The sequence below is a fragment of the Ursus arctos genome, unplaced genomic scaffold, assembly GCF_023065955.2.
Source record: "Ursus arctos isolate Adak ecotype North America unplaced genomic scaffold, UrsArc2.0 scaffold_21, whole genome shotgun sequence".
Lineage (NCBI taxonomy): Eukaryota > Metazoa > Chordata > Mammalia > Carnivora > Ursidae > Ursus > Ursus arctos.
This window is the reverse complement of record NW_026622886.1, coordinates 24,344,366-24,367,945: the sequence shown is the minus strand read 5'-3', so window position 1 is coordinate 24,367,945 and position 23,580 is coordinate 24,344,366. Positions and strand designations below refer to the sequence as shown.

The 23,580-nt window shown below is 33.5% G+C and overlaps 1 protein-coding gene across 3 annotated transcripts in view; it reads left to right on the top strand.

The window, feature by feature from the left end:
• TMTC3 (transmembrane O-mannosyltransferase targeting cadherins 3) overlaps positions 1-23,580 on the top strand; it is a 50,238-nt gene that overhangs the window by 16,538 nt on the left and 10,120 nt on the right. For all 3 annotated transcript variants that reach the window (XM_057316264.1, XM_057316265.1, XM_026499935.4), the window contains exons 3-10: positions 1,195-1,413; positions 3,349-3,448; positions 6,519-6,634; positions 7,088-7,260; positions 12,161-12,413; positions 14,931-15,079; positions 16,832-16,952; positions 18,911-19,022. In XM_057316264.1, the coding sequence (XP_057172247.1) occupies positions 1,195-1,413; positions 3,349-3,448; positions 6,519-6,634; positions 7,088-7,260; positions 12,161-12,413; positions 14,931-15,079; positions 16,832-16,952; positions 18,911-19,022 (1,243 nt within the window). The remainder of the gene's footprint in view (positions 1-1,194; positions 1,414-3,348; positions 3,449-6,518; positions 6,635-7,087; positions 7,261-12,160; positions 12,414-14,930; positions 15,080-16,831; positions 16,953-18,910; positions 19,023-23,580) is intronic.

Here is a 23,580-nt window from a genome sequence, read left to right as displayed (position 1 = left end):
TGCACTTTCAGACTTCATCCTTTTGACTGGCAAATATGTCCCAGTGAACTACAGTAACATTTCAGGCACTCAAAAAGTTTCGAGGCCTTTTTTTGCTTTGGGATACATATCATGTCAGCTCATTATAATGCCTTAAAAATAATCCTGTATGAGCTAAATCAAATAATGTACAAAAATTAAGCAGCAAAGGACATTCTAGGTAGACATCACTCATGGCATGTGTAGTCAATACAGAGATATTAAGATGTTCCTGTTTTCAAACAGAGAAATGTTTGTTCCTTGTGGTTCTTAATGTTCCCTAGTAGGGATAAACTGGCTTAAATTGACACCTGTAATACCAAAATTATAGCAAAATGTGGTAAGAGGTGTGAGAGCAAAGAAGCTGAGTGTGAATGCCCTTATGTAAAATTTGAAAAGATTACTAGGATAATATTTTATGTGTTTTTGACCTGTGTATTTTATTCTTAAATCTGGTCTGATTTTTGTCTTATGGCAAAAATATTTCTGGTTAAAGGAAACTTCTAGCTTGTAAAGAAATTCAGCAGCTTCACATAAAATTTTATTTATTGCCGGAAAAGACTACCATAACAAAGGATCTATTCTCTTAGTCTAAGAAAGTTTTTGTTCTTGTATTATTCTCTGTGTAGTAGTTGGGGATTTTAGGTTTAATATATTCAGGTTTACACATTATGAAGTTGTTTTCCATAAAACAATTAGTACTTTTCTGAGTCTTCACTATTAAAACTGAGCTGATAAACATTCTGTTCTTATATTTCCTTTTGAGAATCTGGCCAGCAGTTATGTAAATGCTTATGTTAGTCATAGATTGGAAAGTACGCTTTGGACACAATCCTGTGTTCTAACTTGATCTATGCCACGATTGTCCTGCTTTAAGCAATTAGCTTTTTAAATCTGTGTATTGAGGAAGAATTAATAGTTGTATGTTCTTCCTCTACTATTGATGGGATGGGATATCTGCAAAAGGGGGAAATTGCCTTTGTTTTGGTACTAAGGAAATAGGAAAACACATTATAAAACTATCTTTTAGGTTGTGTTATGCTTGGAGCATTTCTTTACTTTATTGCTGTATCTCAGCCAAATGTAGATACTTTCAATTGTAGCTGCAAGGATTAGTTTATGTGACTTGAAGGACCATGGTACTTTAATAACGATGATTGTTTTTTTTCCTTTTAGGAGAGAAGCCATAAGTCTTATCGTCCCTTAACAGTATTGACATTTCGCTTAAATTATCTGTTGAGTGAACTGAAACCGATGTCATATCATCTCCTAAATATGATTTTTCATGCTGTGGTTAGTGTGATATTTCTTAAAGTCTGCAAACTTTTTCTGGACAACAGGAGTAGTATGATTGCTTCTTTACTTTTTGCAGTGCACCCAATACATACAGAAGCAGTAAGTAAGACTGTAAATCAGTGTTCTTTTCTTCTTCTTTTGTTTTTTTTAACAAAACCTACATAGTGATTATAATGGTATGTGTTTTCAAGAAAAAAAATTTAACCTTGGCCTTAATTAAAATATTTGAAGATTTTTAAATTGGTATAAGTCTTAACTTCGTAGCGTTACAGTCTAACTTCCTACTATATAAAATTTTTAAATTTATTTATTTAAAGATTTTACTTATTTATTCGACAGAGAGAGCACTTGCATGTGCACAAGTAGGGGCAGCGGCAGGCAAAGGGAGAGGGAGAAGCAGGCTCCCACTGAGCAGGGAGCCCGATGTGGGGCTCAATCCCAGGACCTCGGATAAGGACCTGAGCCAAAGGCAGATGCTTAACCGACTGAGCCACCCAGGCGCCCCTAAAGTTTTTAAGTTTAAAACAAGTTTTGAAGCATAAACATTTATTATTTAAGGACATAAGATATAATTGCTCAAGAGAATAATGTAAAGTATAAATGAATACAGTTCTTTACTAATTGTTTTTTAATGAATATAGATTTAAAATATTGTCAACTTCGCAGTGTGTTTCAAAGGACAGAAAATAATAAGACAAATTTGAGTAAAAGATGAAAATATATCAAAATATATGTAAACATAAATAGACATTCTAACCAATGAAAATAGTACTTTCATGTTGTTTGTTGCCACATGTTTCAGAATTGCAAGCTGTCTCTGCTGTTGTCAATATGTCTGTCAGCCCCTACCTACCAAGATGTACTTAAATTATAACTTTATTTTTCTTGATAACCTTGAAACCCCAAAATTGCCTCTCAACAGAGCAAAAAGGACTGTTCAATTTGTTGCAAGCTTTCAGTTGTAAGCAAAAAAGTGTATGTTTAAACTCTGCGTGCTTGAATGGCTGTGTGTGTGTTGGAAGGGGTTCGTGTGTCTTTCCCACTGTCTTTAACCTTTTTATATTTAGTTGAACAGACATTTTTCCATGCATTTACAAAAATGATAGTTTGTTTTAAATTTTACAAGTGAGTTCAGAGGTTTGAGGGTTTTATATTTAAATTTTTAGAATTTAAAAAAGGACTTCTGTTTATTTGAGAAAGAGACAGAGAGAGCACAGCAGGCGGAGGGCAGAGGGAGAGGGACAAGCAGGCTACCTACTGAACTGGGAGCCCTGTGCTGGCCTCGATCCCAGGACCCTGAGATCATGACCTGAACTGAAGTCAGACACTTAACTGAGCCACCCAGGCACCCCAAAAAAGGACTTTTCAAAGTTTATTATCTTGAGTTTACGCATTTGTTATGAGATAGAACTTACTGAATTTATTTTAAGAAAATATGTAAGGTCTTAGGTTTTTGTTTTTGTTTTTTTTAAATTAGGGGCTATTCCAGGGGCGCCTGGGTAGCGCAGTCGTTAAGCGTCTGCCTTTGGCTCAGGGCGTGATCCCGGTGTTACGGGATCAGGTCCCACATCGGGCTCCTCCGCTGGGAGCCTGCTTCTTCCTCTCCCACCCCCCTGCTGTGTTCCCTCTCTCACTGGCTGTCTCTCTGTCACATAAATAAATAAAATCTTTAAAAAAAAAAAAAAGAACTCTTCCAGATTTTGTACTAATATTATGTAAGATGTTACTGTTGAGGCAAGCCAGGTAAATAATACACAGGACTTCTCTGTACCTACTTTTGCAACTTCCTGTGAGTCTATAATTATTTCAAAATAATTATAAAAGAACTGTTACAGAGTCATTGGTTAATTTATTTTTATGGAAGATACACAATTTCACCACATGAGGGCACTCAAAGAATGTCTAAGAAACTGAAATGTATGATTGAAAAATTATGGCAATTTGATTTCTAAAGTGCTATTCTTATTATATGTGGTAGTTAAATTTTCAAGAGGCTCTTTATTAATATGAACTCCCCTCCCTTTCCCTTTTTAGGTAACAGGTGTTGTAGGAAGAGCAGAACTTTTGTCCTCTATCTTTTTTCTAGCTGCATTTTTGTCATATACCAAATCAAAAGGACCAGATAATTCCATAGGTGAGTGTCTTAACATTTAATTTTTTCTCTGTATCTATAAAATTTGATCAAGTAATGTTTATTTACTCCATTTCTTATAAAATATATGCCACACTTGGGTATATCTTTATATATTATACTACTTCAGCATGTATGGACATATGAACATGATACACAACATTGTCAGCATTAAAAAATTTTTTGCATGTAGTTTATATTTTATCATGACTAACAGATTCTGTATTATTTAACTTAAAAAAATTACTGTAGAATATAGCAGTTTTAGAGTCATTCTTAGTTCCATGTGCTGTTACCTGTAAATGATACAAGTACCAATACTTCAGTTGTTTTTCTATAATAACAACCTGTGAAGGCTGTGAATTGTATTATTTAGGTAAAATTGAAAGCTTATTAGAATATAAGTTTTATTATGGGTTGATCATAGTTCAGCTACTTATTGAGTCCCTACCATGTGGCCCACCCTGGAAAATGCTTTGTACAAATTAGGTCATTAATCCTGCTGATGCCAGCTATTAGCAGAAAACAAGCTCCAGGCAATAAAAATGATTTTTTAGAAATGTGGCAACAGGGGCATGAAAGAGGTTTTACATAATGGTAACCTGTATTTGGTTGATCTTAAAATATAATTGAGTTTTTTTTCCTACGTCCTTGGAGAATTTTCTCACTATAGACCCAAAGTACTGATGATAAGGAGCCTAATTTTGTATTAACATCAACCGAAGTTCAAGAAATAAGTGATTTACCCAAACACTTTTAATGTCTTCTTAGATTTGTAATATGGGTAGGTTTCTGTCTCCATTTCCTACTATGGTTCCTTATATACAGTAAGTGTTCATTATACATTTATTTAGCAAATGACCAAGTGAATAATTAAACAATTCTAGTTAAAAAGATGCGGATCCTGCTTTTGAATTTCTCTCTATTCTCTTAGCTCTCATAATACTTCATATTCCACATTATGTAATTTTACACTTGAGACCATAAACAGTTTTGTCATCATCTTTGTATTCACTATTTTATCTAATGTATGTTGTCCTGTGCAAAGGTTTTCAATTTGTAATTATTTCATCACTTTAAATTTTAGGCTATTAATGACCCATACCCCCTTTTTTTAAGCATGATACACCTCAGGGCCTTTGTTCCTTTCTATTCGTTTGGGTTTCTGCTCAAATGTCATCAGAACACCACTCATCTTCCCCATTCCTTTCTGTTTCCTTTCAGTTTCTATTTTTCTTCATAATACTTAGGTCATCATTTGACAAATATATCTTTACTTATTTTACTATTATCTCCCACACAAAATGTAGCAGATACTTAAAATAACTGTTTGAATATGTGATTGCTGGAGGTTTGTATCTTTACACATGTAAAATCAGTTTAGAAACCTATATTTTGAAGTTGGAATTGATTTTAATAATTGAATCTGTACTTACACATGTATATATTTTTAATGTCGTTAATGTATTTAGCAGGGGGACTTGTTTTGGACACAATCACACGTGGTAACTTTAACCACAGAGATCTGTTTATAAAATCAAAGTTTATGTTCACACAGTAATATAGTCACCAAAAGTTGAAGAACTGAAGTGACTGGTTTCAATAAAGCTCTTGCCTTTGTTAGAGCTACTAGTTGCTAAGATTGAATCCACCATTGCAGAAGGCAGCTGTTTGCTTTCTCTGTCTTGGAATGAAATTACAAACTAGTAAGAAGCTCTGAATTTAATGTCAGAGGAACCGAGTTAAAGTCATGATTTCTTTATTGTGCATGACTCTTTAGACCTCCAACAATTCTTTCCTCATCTTAAAAATGGGTATGATTATATATGCCTTCATATCCCATTGGTATAATCTACTACTTTTGTATTGATAGTTTTGATCTAACTAGAATATGAGGGTTGTTTTTTTTTAAGGAAAGGAATACTATTATACAGAGTATCTCCAATAGTGTTTCAGAGTTTTTTGAGTTGTTTTCCTCTCAGTAATTTTAATCTATAGAGTATTTGAAAGTTGAAAACAATTTCAAAAATAAATGAATTTCTGTATTAAGCTGAATGACAAAATGTATTAGATTCATAAATTGTTTTTTTAATTTATACTTGGAATTTAAGTCAATTATTTGAGTTTTTACTTTGATTAATGTTCTTAATAAACCTGAGGTCACACAATCATACTACAAAATATCTTTTACACTAGAAAAGAATTGGAGATCATATTTTAAAGTAGGAAAACTGAAACTCAGAAAAGTTGCCCAAAGTCACAAAGCAAGTTAGTAGTAGATCCAGAATTAACATTCAAAATTCATTCTTCTTTAATGAAATTACTACTACTAGTAGTAGATGTTTGCTTGAAGTTGATGAAGTAGGTTTTCTGTTTAAATAGAACTTATGAATATTCTATTGCAAATTTTTTAAAAGAATATTAAATTCTTACTATGAACCTGTTTCAGTTTTTATACTCTTTTAATAGGTGTTAGTCTACTGTCCCCAGTAGTTTTCAGTGTCAGGTTTTTAATAAAACATATAGATGTCTGTGTAATAAAGTATTTGTCTTCATTTCAAACTGATAGTTCATTAATCACAACACTCCAGCTTATATAAGTTTCTCTTCTCCACAAAAAATTTTGGTACAAGTTACACATCTTGATGTTTTGTTTTGAGTATATAAAGGAAAAATCACAACATTTAAATACGGTTGTTTTTTTTTTTTTTAAAGATTTTATTTATTTATTTGACAGAGAGAGACAGGCAGCGAGAGAGGGAACACAAGCAGGGGGAGTGGGAGAGGAAGAAGCAGGCTCCCAGTGGAGGAGCCTGATGTGGGGCTCGATCCCAGGACTCTGGGATCACGCCCTGAGCCGAAGGCAGATGCCCAACGACTGAGCCCCCCAGGCGCCCCTAAATACGTTTTAAAATATAAAGTATAGGTTAATGGGAAATAACATAAATGTGAATATAGAATCACAAGTGAAGTTTTTTAGTAATGTCTAATAGTTGTCTAACTTAAAATTTCTATTTATGATATTATAAAATTGTTTTGTGTAGTTCTGTATTTTTCTGTTCTTAAATTGCAGTGTGGACTCCAATTGCCTTGACAGTGGTTTTAGTTGCTGTTGCAACGTTGTGTAAAGAACAAGGAATAACAGTTGTGGGAATTTGCTGTGTGTATGAAGTATTTATTGCACAAGGGGTAAGGAGAAATGTGTTTTTTTGTTGTTATCCTTTATCATACCTGAATTCTGTTATAATAAACTTTTTTTCTAAATGTGTCATTATGTAAATTGGTCTGTTTACCAAAAATGATACCAGAAAATTTGCAAGAAACCAGCATCTTTTGTCCTCATATCCATTGAAAATTACTTAACATTTTATAACCCGTTCAGTTTAAGGACAACTCTTTGAATTTCAATAATAGAATCATTAGGCAATTTGGACATGTACATGTACACAGTAATATTGTACAATATAATTCAGTATTGGATAAGATTATTGGGCTCAGTTTTATTCATTATCGCTTCCACAAATTGTGCCATATTGATTTTATAATTATAGCCAATTTGTATCTAATCTTGCATTTTGAAAATACTGCATTGAAAATATCATGGTATATTCTTACTTAAAAGTTTTTTCTTTCCTTTTGCAGTATACTTTGCCATTATTATGGACTACTGCTGGACAGTTTTTCCGTGGAAAGAGTAGTATTCCATTTTCTATGCTGCAGACACTAATAAAACTCATTGTTTTGATGTTCAGTACACTATTACTTGTTGTGATTAGAGTCCAGGTTATTCAGTCCCAACTTCCAGTATTCACCAGGTATGAAATTCTGGTTCTTTCTTTTTTTTTATTCTTTCTTTTTTTAACTCTTGATGTTAAGTGATTATAAGTGTTTTAGAAAGTCTTTGATTTACATTGATGTTTTTTAACAGCTTTATTGAGGTATAATATTTTTTTAATGATTTTAACTTAATGATACAATGATTTTAACCTGATTGGTTAAGTGTTAAGTCTCTTATATTTTTAGTGATATTTATCTGCTTGTCCTAATAATTATTGAGGAGGATGTTAAAATCTTTGACTGTAATTATTGAGTTGTCTATTTCTCCTTGTAGTTTTTTCAATTTTTGCTTCATGTGAGTTAAAGTTCTAAAAGTGCATAACATTTAGGATTGTGATGACCCGATCCCTTTACATTAATTAAATGAGTTTCTTTATCCCCTGGTCTTTACTCAGAAATTCACTTTATCTATTTTTTCTTAGTGTTATGTTGTTTATCTTTTTCTGTCCTTTAACTTTTTATCTATCAATATATTTATATTTAAAGTTGACTTTTTGTAGGTTACATAAAGTTGGGTCTTCCTTTTTTGTTTGGTCAGACAATATTTTTTAAATGAGATGTTTCAACTGTTTACATTCAATGTGATTTTCACCTTGTTCCAGTTTTCTTTGTGACTAAATGACTTTTTTTTAACACTTTTGATATGTGGGTCTGCTGGTGCTGAATTGTTTTAGCTTTATATATAAAAATATTCTATCTTTGTTTTTGAAAAATATTTTGAATTCTGAGTGTAGAATTCCACACTGATTGTTGTGCATTCAGCACTCTAATAATGTTGCTCTGCTATTTTCTAGCTCGCATTGTTTTCACTGGGCAATCCTTTGTCATCTTTATTTTTATGCTTCTGCGTGTAGTGTGTCTTTTTCTCTCTGCCTACTTTATTATTTTCTCTGTCATTGTTTCTCAATTTTTTTTAATTGAGACATAATTTATATATAACACTATTAGTTTTAGGTATACAATGTAACGGTTTAATAATATATATTATCACAATAAGTGTACTTAACATCTATCCATCACCACACGTAATTACAAAAAAATTTCTTTCTTCTGATGAAGACTTTTAAGACCTATTTTCTTTGGAATTTTCAAATATACAATACAGTATCATTAACTATGGTCACATGCTGCGTATCACTACCATAGGACTTACTTATCTTATAACAAAATTTGGGTGAAGGTGGTCAAATGACACAAACTTCCAGTCACAGTTCTTTTATTTTTATGTATCTTGTGCTTAGGTTAATTGAGCGTAGGATCTGTAGGTTTTACTTTATGTAAATTTGGAAATTTTTAATCTATTACTTCTTGAAATATTTTTCTCTTATCTTCTTTTTCTGGGACCCCAACTACATGTATATTAAGCCTTTGATAGTTGTCAGACTAATGTTCTTTTTATTTCCCTCCAAAAACTATTTTCTCCCTGTTTTCATTTTGGATAGTTTCTTCTCCAGTGTATTCAAGTTCACTAATCTTTTTTCTGCGATGTCTAATCTGCCTTTAATTTTTTTCTAGTTCTTTTTCATTTCAGATATTGTTTCCATCTCTAGAAATTCTGTTTAAGACTTTTTATGTTTCATGGCTCTACATGAGATGTTCTAGTGCTTTAATTTCCTCATCTACTAATTTTATTGTATGTGTCATTTCTTAGTCAGTTTAGATTAAATAATTTTTCTTCTCATGGATTATGTTTCTACTTCTTCACATGCCAGGCAATTTTTTAATAGATGTCATATGTGCATTTTACTTTAATATATAAATGTTTTAGAGCTTTCTCCTGGGATGCATTTAAGTTATTTGAGAAATGTTTCATCTTCTAGCCACACTTTTAATCTTTGATGAATGAGACCACAACAGCATTTACAGAAGGGCTAATTTTCTTCCGCTACTGACACAAGACCCTTCTGACTACTCTATCTGATAGACTGTGATTTATGAGAATTTTCATCCTGGCTGCTAAGGAACGATTGCCACCTCTGTATGGTATTTGAGATTTTTTATCTAATTCTTTTGAGAGGTACTTTCCTAACTGCATTATCTTTCCTACGGCTATTATAACAAATTACCAGAAACTGGGTAGCTTAAAGCAGCAGAAAGTTATTCTCTGTCAGTGCTAGAGACCAGAAGTCCAAAATCAAGGTGTCGGGCACAGTTGGTTCCTTCTGAAGACTCTCAGGAAGAATCTGTTCCATGCTTCTTTCCTAGTTTCTAGTGGTTGCTAGCAGTCTTTGGCATTCCTTCTTCCTTGTATTTCTCTGTATTCTCTCTTTGTATAAGAACACCAGTCATTAGATTTAGGGCTCACCCTAATCTAGTATGACCTCATCCTAATTTAACTAATTACATTGGCAAAAAAAAAGGTTTCCAGTAATGTCACAATCTGAGGTTCTGGGTGATATGAATGTTGAGAGACATGGTTCAACCACTACACTGATCTTGAGTGTTTCCTCACATACATATGCTGATCAGTTCTCATCAGTACCAAAATCTGGAGAGAGACCCTCTGCAGATATAAGTTCTCTTTCTCAGCAGCTTTCTTCTCTCTGGTATTCTGTCCACTGACCCTAGTCCCCTGGGCTCCTAGGGCTCCCATTTCCATCTTTGCAACCTAAGGATACTCCTAGGCTCCACTAGGTTCCCCCTCACAGCTCCACAGACTAAAAACTGTGTCTAGTTATTGAACTTTCCAGGTACGGTTTCCCTCATTTTTTTTTTTTTTCCTCTCAGGTCTTTGCTGATGCTCAGTTTGTTAAGAAAAGTTTTATATATCTTGTCTGGTTCTTTGCTTGTTTAAAGCTAGAAGCAAAAGTTGTGCTGAATTTAACAGTCTACATATTTTTTTCCTGCTCTAACATTTAGCATTTTTCCATTTCACCTTACTCAGCTAAAATTTAAAATGAAATTTATACTAGTTCTTTATTCAGTTATATTAAAGTATCTGACATTAAATGCAAGAACTTTTTTTCTTTTTTTTTTTTTTTAAACAAAAGGCCAAAATGTTGTTGGTGTGCTATCCAGGATAGTGCATTGCGGGCCCTGGTTAGAATAAAATTTATTCAGATAATTCTCTTATCTTAAACATTTTCTTTGTAACATTTTCCATATAATTATTATTTTTAGTAGCATTTTTTTCTTTAAAGAATAATTACTTTTTAATTTCATGAATTTTTACTTCTGAGTCTAGCCATGGCTAGTTCAGTCTAGCCACTGAAAACTCATTTAAATATGGGAAATAAAGTGAATTGTAAATATATACTTTATATATTTCCTTCTTCACCGTAAGTTTCAGTGGTATGGTTTTTATTATTCCTTTTAGAGAATTTCCATCAACTGCTTTTCATGTCCAGTTGTATTTGTTTTGTGTATGTGTTTGTGGATGGCTGTATGGGATATATTAAATTAAATATATATTTTCCAAATGGAAGCATTTAAAAATATGTGTGTATATACACTTTCTTCTATTACATTACCCTCTGAAGTTGATTATAATATTGCTTGACTTGCTTTGACGTGTTCTTTCTCTAACTCTCTTACAGTCATTAAATTGGCAATTCTAAATCAACCATTAATTATAAAAATGAACTCTGAATAGTGGATTATAGGAAAAAAGCTTTGTATTCACTTCTGTTGGTTATTTGAGAATTCATGTCCTGACTCAAGATTTATTATTTTTCATTCATGTATTCAAATATGAAAGTTTTTTAGATATTATTTGTGCAAATAGTATTTACTTTTTCTCAGCCATTTGAATTTTTAAGAAGACCAAGTCAAATAAATGTTGGGGTTTGATTTTTCATTAACTGATTCATTTTAAAATGAGAAATTGGGTTTTAAGGGACTATATATTAACATAGCCAATAAAATTTTGAATGTAGCCTAAAAAAATAAAAATCTGAAGCTATTCATTTGAAATATATATATATATTTTTTTTTTTATAAGATTTTATTTATTTGACAGAGAGACACAGCGAGAGAGGGAACACAAGCAGGGGGAGTGGGAGAGGGAGAAGCAGACTTCCTGCTGAGCAGGGAGCCTGATGTGGGGCTTGATCCTAGGACCCTGGGATCATGACCTGTGCCAAAGGCAGATGCTTAACAACTGAGCCACCCAGGCACCCCTGAAATATATTTTAAAAAACGATTTGACTATGATTTGACTTAAGTTTGTAGGAAACATACTAAATTAATGAAGTGTACATGTAATATATCATGGCCTGGACAAATATAAATTAGGATATAAGTTTATATTAGTATGTACTAGGAGAAAAAGTAGAGCACAAATAAAATGTTACATAGGCCTATACAGTTACTATTCTATACTGGAAATTTTATTTTCAGCTTCTTAGAAGTCTAAGCAAAAGGGAAGAGCTCACAGGTGATACAATTTTCTCTGTCCATGACAAAAGAAAGACATAGTAATTCTTTCTAGGAAGCATAATTTTTATCAGCATTTAGTGCTAAAAGAAGTATCTCATGAAGAAAAAACATTGGTTAGTGTTCTCAGAAGCACTCCTACACACATACAACAATGAATCTTTTAAAACTTTTCTTTCTACTTTTAATCAGGAGGTTATACTTCTGCAGAGTATCATATTATAGTGAGTTGTCTGAATTATTCTAATAATAAACTAGAAATAGATAACCTAGTTGCCCTTTAAACAGTTCATAGTTTGTCTCAACTAGACATTTCTTAAAAGGTTAGACAGTTTCAGTTTCAACTCTAGTGAGTACTGGGGTATTAGTAAAAATATTTTGCCTTTTCAATGAGATTACATGTAAAATATTGCTTTTATTGTTCGGTATTTTATTATATGTTACATATTTTGTGTTTACAAAGTGTTTTAGTTTAAATAACTTTTTTTTTCATTCTTTATACAGGTTTGATAACCCAGCTGCTGTAAGCCCAACTCCTACAAGGCAGCTAACTTTTAACTATCTCCTTCCTTTGAATGCTTGGCTTCTGTTAAATCCTTCAGAACTCTGCTGTGATTGGACCATGGGAACAATACCACTTATAGAGTCATTTCTAGATATTCGAAATCTTGCCACATTTACTTTCTTTTGCTTTTTGGGGGCATTGGGAATATTCAGTCTCAGATACCCTGGTGATTCCTCCAAGACTGTTTTAATGGTAAGAAACTCTTGGGGCGCCTGGGTGGCTCAGTCATTAAGCATCTGCTTTCAGCTCAGGGCGTGGTCCCGGCGTTCTGGGGTCGAGCCCCACATCAGGCTCTTCCACTGGGAGCCTGCCTGTTCCTCTCCCACTCCCCCTGCTTGTGTTCCTTCTCTCGCTGGCTGTCTCTCTCTCTGTCAAATAAATAAATAAAATCTTTAAAAAAAAATATTGTAAGAAACTCAATTTTTCAGATGATATAACATTTAGTTGATTTGGAGACGCCTTTAGTTTTTCAAAGCATCTTAGAAATAGCATCTTTCTTTGTTCAACATCAGCCTAATTTATTAACTTATTTTAGGCTATCCTAAAATTATATATCAGAATTTCATATGCAGGCATAATTTGACATTCAGCATGTAAAATAAAAACTGGTTTTGAATTTCCTTGATTTGGTAGGAACTCTGAAACCATGAAGCATACCTTTGGCATCATTTTCTTCTATTTCTTTACCCAAGTTTTACACTTTGAGGAAATAGATCATTGTTTTCTTGACACAGAGAAGAGTGTCGTGTAAGATAGACAACTAGAAATATGTAGATTTTTAGTTCTCATCAGCAAGATTTTCATTACTCCCCAAGTTATTTTTTACTATGTTCAGAGAACTCTGATTATTTACACAGTCTTCTTGTTGTTTTTCTAGGGTGTGTTTCTTTGTAATTTTCTTACTCTGCTGTCACGTCTTACTTGTAGCAGTTTTATTGTGTCTTCCTTTAAATTACTGAAGACAGTAATAATCTTTACATTGAGCATTTGCTGTATGCCAGAAAGTGTTTTGAATACTTTACAAATATATCATCGCTGGCTGCAGCCACTAGGTTCATTTATTCATTCAGTAAAAAGTTTTTCTTGTAGCCTGTGTACCAGGCAACCTTTTGGGCACTAAGGATATGATAAAAAGAAATACAAGGCCTCAGTTACCAGGAACTGGCATTTTGGAAAAATTTGAAGCTAATCTCTGAGATATAGAGAAGATTGAAAAAATACAGTTTGGGGGAAAGATCATATCTACTACTACTTTTTAATGTGTTGAGTTTGATCCTGGTAGATATTTTGAATAGCACTTGGTGCCTAGAGTTCAGAGGAGAGTCCTAAGCTTCACATAAAAATTTGATAGATTGGCATAGAGTTAGTAATTGAAACCAGGATGTGAATAAGAAGGTTTATGGAGAGGTTATATAGACAGCAGCCTTTCTCAACTGGGGTTTTGTGACTTTTCTCAAAGATGGTAACCAGCTATTACCGTTCCAAATACATAGAATAGAAGATAATTCATACACATAATGAATGCCTTAGAGTATTTGGTCTTAATTCTCCCTCAAAAAATAGTTGAAGGGCCTAGCTAGATAGAGTGAAAAGAGAAGAACCCTACAACTAGGTCTTGAAAAACTCCTATATTTAGATATTGTGTGGAGGAGACTTAACCTAAATAGGAGATAGACCAAATGGATGGAAAAGTAATTAAGTATTTCAAGAAAGATGGAGTGGTTATCACGAACAGATGCTGTTAGGCAGAAAAGTGAGATCAGTCATATCTGACCTGTTTAGGTATATTAGTTACTTAATGAAATTTATTTCTATGGAGAGATTCAATTGGGAGATGAGGATATGAAGATTGGTAGTATAGATAACCTGTAGGGGTAACTCAAATTTGAATATTTCAAAGGAGGAGATAAGCTTGAATTTATTACCACCTAAGTAAGAGAAGACTAAGCCAGCTTGAAGCATAACAGACTGCTGATCTCAGGTAGAGCTGGGAGGAAGCATAAAGATCTAGAATTAGTGGATCTCCAAAGGTAGGAGAATCACTTTCATTGGAGTACTCAGTTGGCTGAGTTTTAGAAGCAAGGAATATCACTAATGGGTTGACTTGCAAAAACATACTCTTTGGGGCGCCTGGGTAGCGCAGTCCTTAAGCGTCTGCCTTCAGCTCAGGGCGTGATCTTGGCGTTCCGGGATCGAGTCCCACATCGGGCTCCTCCGCTGGGAGCCTGCTTCTTCCTCTCCCACTCCCCTGCTGTGTTCCCTCTCTCGCTGGCTGTCTCTCTCTGTCAAATAAGTAAATAAAATCTTTATAAAAAGAAAAATACTCATTGATTTGAAATGTTGATTAAATGGGGTTAGAGTTTTGTTAAAACCTGTTAACATCTCTGTCAGTGTATTTTTTACCACATACAGAAGTTGGATGTATAAAGATATTAATGTCTTATTTTAGATACGTTTTCAAAAAATATTTAATTGGACGAGCCCTAATTATAAGTCCTAGCTTGATCTCACCTTGGTGACATACATCCTTATGTTTGTTGTTACCGTCCCTAAGTTGCCTTCTTTATGTTTAAATTAGTATTGTTTATAGCATTATTAAAAATGGTCCATCAATACATTATTCAAATTAAATGATAAAATATTTAGGTTTAACTTCTGAGTGTCCATATATTTTTTTAACTTATTGAAATATCTTCTTTTTCTTTGTAGGCACTTTGTTTGATGGCGTTACCATTTATTCCTGCATCGAACCTTTTTTTCCCAGTTGGATTTGTTGTTGCTGAGCGAGTATTATATGTTCCTAGCATGGGATTCTGTATTTTGGTAGCCCATGGATGGCAGAAAATATCAAACAAAAGGTGAATTAAAATGTTAGTTCATTTAATGCTTGCTAACGATAGAATTAAGTGTGATACATTTAAGTACTTAAAATGTTTAGTTCAGTTATATAAGTCCTACTTTTATACCTTTTTATTTTTCATCTTGATAGTCTCATTTTTCTGTAATTTAGGTTAGGAAAGCTCCATGGTACCTATGTTCTTCTTATTATTAATATGATTTTATCATACAGCCTGTGTCATAACAAACCTTGAGTCAGACCCAAATGAAAACAAGGGTATTGTTGAGACTAGAGTTATAAATGACCATTTCCACTTCAATATGCAGTGAACTAAGATATAGTCTTCTTACTTAAGTGAGTCATATTGAGTCAATACATATAAATGCATATAGTAAGCAATCTATAATTTCTTGATATTATCACTATCTGCATCATAACCACCATGTCCTACTTGCCTTAAACTAACAATTAAGAAACAGAATAGTCACACTGTATATATACAAGAAATGGCCACTGACTGCTTTCTCACTTTCCATTCATCCTTCAACCCACAGCATTCTGACTTGTCTCTACATCATTGCATCCTAGTAGCTAAATCCAGTCAGCGCTTGTATTTAAAATGTATTTCCCTGGCGTGTATAAAAAGTGTCTCTCCTAATTCTCTTCCATGTCTGTTCATTGCTGTTCAGTCCCTTTTCAGAGTCTTCTTGGTATACCTGCTCTTTAAATATTTTTTATTTGTCAGAGTTTTACTCACAGCCATTTTTCTCACACTGCATATTCTCCCTGGGTGATCTCATCCATGTCTACAATTTTCACTAACATCTACCAGGCCTTTTCTCTTAACTTATACCCATATAACCAGTTTTAATCAATACCAATTTTTGAGTGCTTACCATGTGCCAAGAGCCATGATAGACCCTTTAGATTTGTTTTCTCCTTTAATCTAACATTCCTTAACTCTGTTGTACACATTTGAAAGTTAAAGCTCGTACAGGTTACTTGAACAGGTTACCTCAAGATCACATTTTTTAAAAGTAGGCTCCATGGTCCATGTTCTTTCTGATCCATGCACTCTTATCCTGATTAAGTGGATCTCTCAAAATGAAAGAAGTTGAACTGTGTTACTAAGGCAAAAACAGACTTAGAGAACTTTAGTACTAAATGAGGCCATAGGGATTATTGAAGTATCACCTTTTTATAGATGAAAAATTGAGTCCCAAATAATTAGCCTAAAGCTGTATAAGTAATTTGTATCTATTTCATAAAGAGTTAGTTTTACTATGACTTATAATAAATAATTCTAGCTTTAGAATATGAAATTATTCCAAGAATGTCATGATAACCTGTGGTTTAGATGCTATCTGTGTAAGCCAATTTTTCTTTTCAAATATAGCCAATGACAAATTGACCCTTGATAAACACAAAAATATTCAAATTGTAAGTAAAGGCCCTAAAAAGGAAAAGTCACAGTTAAAAATTGGTTTGTCACCTTTTTGCCGTTATATGTAAACAGAGTTTTTGAAATAGAGGCAAATATTGGAATTTAATATAATTAAAGACTGAAGTAGAAGGTAGTATGCATAATATTTAATTTTTTGATGTTCCCTTTGAAGTTAGATGATTATTAGAATGATCCATGTTCCTTAGAATAAACTCAAAGATGATATTTGGAGATATTTGACATACTTTTTACCTCTATTCTAAAAGATCAAATGCTTCTGGTGATGTAGACAATGGTTTTTTTGTTTTGCTTTTTTCTCTTAAACAGTGTATTTAAAAAGTTATCCTGGGTTTGTCTGTCTATGGTGATATTCACTCATGCCTTAAAAACACTCCACAGAAATTGGGATTGGGAGTCTGAATATACATTGTTTATGTCAGCCTTGAAGGTAAAGTATTATCCAGAATGACAGGAAAGTATGTCATTAATGATTTCTTATAGTCATGTCTAAGATGTTTTTACATTTAATTAGACATTTTACTGTCAATTTTAAGTACTTCTCCAAAAGATTATTAAAAATAATTTGTTCTTTATGTAATATATACTGTAACCAGTGCTTTGAATTATATTTAGTTGGTTTGTCTATGGAATATATGAATAATTCCCTAAATGCTATATGGTTGTTAGAAGCTCAAATGATAATATAATGTTTAAATAAGAATGCCATATATGGTTCATAGTTCTGAAGGTGAACTTTTTTTTTAACCTTTTAACGTCTTTAAAATCAGAATAACTCTTAAGCGAGAGGCATCTTACAATTAATTAGTGGCTTTTTGTTTTCTTAATTGTGAGTCTTAGAATTGATGGCATTTTAGATTCAGTGAAATAAAATGCATACCAAAAAATGGTACCCTACTATGTAGAAGATAACCAAGGTTACAATACTGTAGGAAAGATAGGAACTGGCAGAAAGTAGTGACAAAGTATTTCTGTATAACGGACACCATATGGGAATAAAGTCTTTTTTAAAAATCATAAAATTTGGTTTCTGTAAGTTATAAGCAGTGATTTTTTTTCTCAGGTGCTTCTCTTCAAAACTCTAAATTCTTAACTTCCTTTTGGCTATTTCTGTACTCCCCATTGCTTGGCTTTACTGGAATACCGCCTCATTCCAATAGTCTATGTGACTTCTTGATTTGGCATCAACTTAAGATCACATGACTATCCTTTTGTCTCAGTAATTCCACTCCCTCCTGTAGCTCAGAAGTCTGTAAACAAAAGAGACCTCATTACTATTCTTAATCTGCACTCCTGGAATACGAATGGAGCCCCATAATTTTCAAGAATTTGCTTATCTTTATTCCTAGAACAATCTCAAAACCACAGCCCCACTCACTGAGGCAAGTTCCTTGGCAAGGTACCATCCTCTCCCTGCAGGAACATCATGCCCATCTGTGAACTCTTAAAGCACAGATTAATTTAGAACTTTAATCCCAGGTTTCCCATTACCATAATAGACTACATAAATAGCTTTAAAACAAGCCTAAAAATAAGTAATCAGTGCAATGTTAAACATATTCTCATGTTCAAATACCTTCTTTCCCAAAAGAATACAAATAATAGAGCAGTTTACAAACAGCACAATGCTTTTTTTTTTTTAAAGGTAAGCTCTCTGCCCAGTGTGGGGCTTGAACTCATGACCCCAAGATCAAGAGTTACGTACTCTACTGACTAAGCCAGCCAAGCACCCCATGATGTTGATCAAATAAAATATTTAGTGAAATTCTAATATATGAAATAGATGAAATCAGACTACTGTGGTTTTAATATGTTTATGTTAAAAGGAAGGAGAGTAAATTTGGTAAAACTCTTCGTTTGGCTCCTTTCTCATCTCCAGGGACAGCTCTGTGGAACACTCCATTCCTAATAATACACAAAACAAATATCTTTGTTAATTGAAGGTATATATATAAGTTTTTCTTTTCTGAGAGAAAATTTGAATTATTTTTTCAAGTTTATTGAAGTATAATTGATATATAACTTTGTATTTAAGGTATACAACATAATGATATCTGTGTATATTATGAAATAATTACAATAAGTTAACTTCTGTCACCTCACATAGGTACATTTTTTTTCTTTTGATGAGAATTTCGAAGATCTACTCTCTTAGCAATTTTCAGATATACATTATAATATTGTTAACTATAGTCACCGTGCTGTACATTGTATTCACAAAACTTATTTGTCTTGTAACTGAAAGTTTGTGTCTTTGAGCACCTCACCCATTCATGGATACCTCTGTGGAACACTCCACTCCTAATGGTATACCAAATAAATATCTGTGTTAATTGGAGTTGTATTTTTAAATTGTAATTAATTTCTATCTCTGCTTATGTATTGAAGGTAAATAAAAATAATGCCAAATTATGGAATAATGTGGGTCATGCTCTGGAAAATGAAAAGAACTTTGAGAGAGCTTTGAAATACTTCTTACAGGCTACCCATGTTCAGCCAGGTAAGCATTATTAAGTAATAAAACTATTAGAATAGCTTCTTTTTAAAAACTTGATTATATTTGGGGATAATAAGGTAGACTTTCATTTTCAAACTTCATTCTAGGTGATATGAATACTATAGTGTTTGATACTGTCTTATTTTGTGTTGGATTGTGTATTAGAGCTACGTAGACATTTAAGGATTTTTTTTTAACATAGCAGAGTTGAATGGTACTGATGAGCAATTTTGGTGGAATGATAGATGCAAAGGCCTGATAGGAGTCTGTTTAGGAGAGTGGGGGAAGAGTAATTGGAGACAGTTGGTATTGAAAACTCTTAAAGAGTATCAATAGGAAATGGTGATATTGCTGGGAATGGAGTCAGGAGAAGGTAAGTGGGATGATAGGGGGTTTTTTTTGTTTTTAGTTTTAAGGTGGGAGAAACAAAGCGTATGTGCAATCCACTGAGGCTGGGAAAAAGTAGTAATTCAAGATGGGGGGACAAATTACAGGATCATCGTCCTTAAATAGATGAGAAGAGATGGATATAGGCAGTCGAATAGATCACCTGGAGGAAGTTTCTGGAAATTGTCTTCTGTTTGCTTCTGTTTTCTCATTGAAATAGAAAGCAGAGTCATCAGAGAGTGAGGAAGGGGTCGAAGTTCTGGACATCTGAGAACAGGAGAGGCTGTGAAGTAGCCATCTAGAATGGTGCTTCATAAACTTGAATTTGCCTGTGAATCACACAGAGATGTTATAGTGCACGTTCTGATGGATACAAGTTTAGAATAGAGCCTGAAGTTCTGCATTTCTAATAAGTTCCCAGTTGATGCTTAGCTCATGGGTCGCACTTTTGGAAACAAGATATAGGAAAGTCTGTAGACTAGGAAAATGTATAATTGCCAAGCAGTTCTAACACCCTACTTGAGGTTAGAAATTTTTTATTTAAAATTAAACTAGTTGATATATGCTTTTCTCTTACTACTTTACAGCTGAAATGGTAAAGGCATGGAGAATTCTGTTAAACAGGATTAGGGCTTTTTTAAAAAATGTGTTATTACTAAACAAGAAACATAAGGGAATGATTATAATGGACAAAGAATCTAAGTTAAAAAGGGAGGTGAGGCAGGGTGATAGGATCAGTGATTTATAGATCTGAAGAATTGCTGGTGTCTGAGTAGGATCTAGCTAGAGCATCAGTATTTTTCAAGAGGACTACTATTGGCATTTTGAGTGGACAGAACTGTATTTTAGGATATGTGCCAAACATGGCCCTCATCCACCAAATACCATCATTACTTTCTATTCAGAATGATGACCAAAAGGGACTCCCATCCCCACCCTCAACACACACACACCTCATACCCCAGTCACATTTCTAAATATCCTCAGAGAAGTGGGGAGTGGAAAGCAATATCCACTATTTGCCTATTAGATATGACTCTGGTCATTGAACTAACTAGTTAAAGGAAGATGGAGGTGAAAGATCATTGGAGGAAAGAATTTCAAAGGCCAAGTATTAGAAAATTTGTCTTTGTAGATTTTGAAATCACTAAGAATTATGAGAACTGTGAGGAGCCAGGAGCTTTGACTCAGAGAATAGTGACTGCAACAAGGAAGGATAGTCGATTATAATAGAGTTTTAATGACCTGAAATTCAGGGTCAAGTTTTAAGAAGGAGTAAGAGTTCTCTGGAAGTGTTGAAGGTCACCGAGGACACCTACTCTTCCTCCAGGCCCAGTGTTGCAAAGAATAAGTAAAAGAACATGGTCACTACTTGGATGAGCTACATTTAAAAAACCACATCCCAAAGGCGAAGCCAAATTTCGGTTAGAGAAAGGTGAAGAGAAAATTGCAGAAATAAAATGGATGGTCTAGCTTCTCAATTTTATCTCTCCTAGCTCTTTATGTAGTTAGTTTTTCTTGAAGTATAGAGTGCATATCCTGGGCTTCCTCATCTCTTTGCCTTTGTTTATGTTCTTCCTTGAACCTAGAATTCCTCCCTTCTCCCTTGCCATCCACCTTCTACCATTGCCTATCCATCTTTTACAATCTATCTCTCATGGCTTCTCTTTAATAAACCTTTTTATCTCTCCAATTAGAAGCAAATATTGTTAATCTTTAAAACCTCTTACAACTTCTTTATCTTTCCTATATTTGTAATTTTCTGTTTAATACTGAATGGTATTTATTTGAATATTTATTAATAATATATATTTAAGCTAAGGAGCTCCCTAGGGACAGCATGAACATCTGATTTATCTTCATACCCTCTGAATCATCTAGCATGGTCTTATACACAGTCAACATTCATTAATTTTATTTTATTTGAGAGAGAGAAAGAGGGCATGAGTGGGATGGGGTTGGGGAGAACTAGAAGGAGAGAGAGAATCTTAAGCAGGCTCCTCACGACCCTGAGATCATGACCTGAGCCAAAATCTAGTGTCAGATGCTTAACCATCCAAGCCACATGGGCACCCCAACATTCACTAATTTTAATTTATTATTTAATCTCTAAAACCTTTTAGGTTCATTGTAGGAGTCTTTAGAGAAGCAGAATCATCTTTGATATCAGAAATACAGGGACTTTGAAACTTTGAAGATGTTATGTAGGCCTCCTCTCCCTTATTTTTCTCATTTCTAAATTGGGACAGTAGTTTCTATCTCATTGCGTTGTTTTAAAGAGTAAATGGTGTGGGTGGGTGTGTATGTGCATGTTTAATTTTGTCTAGTAAACAGTGTGCATATCACTGGCTTGTTGCCAGGTATGAGCACTCAGTTTTAAAATATTTTTTCCCCTCATTGTCAGTTGTCACTTTTTGCTGTTTTTGAAATACTTGCTGAACTTTAGTATGATTTCCCTACCATAATCTCAAAATTGCTGTTTCTCATAAGCTGTGGACAGGAAAACAGTAAACCAGTTTATTACAATTTATTATGAAAAAGTACATAAAGTTAGAAATATTGAATTTGGTGTTCAGAGATGTCTTGGCTTGTTCTATGGTCTTTAGCCATGTTCTTTGGTAATTTTATTTATCTAAACTTAGGTTAAATTCTTACTTTATAATTAATTTTTTCAGATTCTTAGTTTTACCTAAGTAGCTTTCTGATCTCTATATAATAAATGATAAATATTTATCTGATGTAAAAAAAATGAGCTATGTAAGAGCAAAAACTACCTATTCTTTTCCTATGCACTTGGTAATACAATGAACTTCAGCCTTGGCTCTGCCTACATCAGAACTACCTTTGAAACTTTTTAAAAACACTTTTGCGTGTATAGATTCTATACATAGAATTTATAGATTCTATTTGATATAGATTCTATTTTGATAGAGCTAGGTGGCGCTAAGGTTATCTGAATTTTTAAAATTCATAAGTATCCAGATTTGCAGCTAATATTGGGAATGGTTTGCCTAAGCAATTTTTTTTCCTTTCTTTTTTTTTTCCTTGACCTCTCCTGAAACCTCATGAGACTCAGCAATATGTCAACGAAAAATCAACAAATCAAAAAATCAACAACAAAAAAAATCAGCCCTTTCTTCCCAAGCTTGTCTCTGGGTTCTCTAACCAAACCTGTACTGCATGTGACAGTTTCTGTTCAGTGCACACAATTACCAGCCCGAAACATAATGTAGCAAGATCTTAGGACTGTTACTCTCCTCCTAGGGCAATGCTTAAGATATATATGCTTGGCTCCTGTGTGTCCTAGGATTTGCAGGCAGAGAAATTGTTCCACAACTGCGAAATCATTGGTGTCATAGGCAAGTAGTAATTGTGTCTTATCTGTTAGAGATTCACGTTCAATAAAATTTGTCTGATTTAAGATCTTCTCTTATCTTTCTGTCTTTATTCCAAACCTTTGAAATAGTTACTAGGAAATGTGTCCTAAAAGTAGGGTGTAATGAACCCTAATACTAATACCTTTCTTATTTAAATAGCATATTTTTCTGTCCCTGAAAAAATTTGGTGAGAGTTTGATTTTCCATATCAGAAAATTACACAGAAGTTTCTGACATATTGATATAACACAACCTTTTAAAAAGGTTAAAAAAACATAAATGTTTAAAAAGAGCATAAATATGTAGGAATATATCAGTTAAGAGAGATGGGCTGCTGCATCTTAATACTGGAGAATCCTGGTATTATGCTTGCATTCCATCCACATTCACAAAAATTTTAAACAAAATCACAGGGTTTTTTTTTTTAGTCTCTTTGCCTGTGTCCCACCATGGTGCATATTTGTTACTTACAGCACTGGAAATAGTTCTAGGAATCATGATGATCTCTTTCACTTGTAGATTTTTTCACTTTTAGGGTTGAGCCATACTTTTTGAGTGAATTCCAGAGCTCTGCAATCAAGGAAATGGAAGCAAGCTTTAGTGTAGTATAGTAAAAACTAGTGAAAGGAAATGATACAAATTTCTTTATTACCTCCGTATCTCTTGTCATGTCTTAGCCTTTCAAGAATCCAGTCAAATAGTTTTTTCATGTCATGTGTATTTTCTGTCCTTATAGTACTTTATTAAATAATTTTTTAGTGTAGCATTGATCATAGATTATACAAATTGTGTTAGAA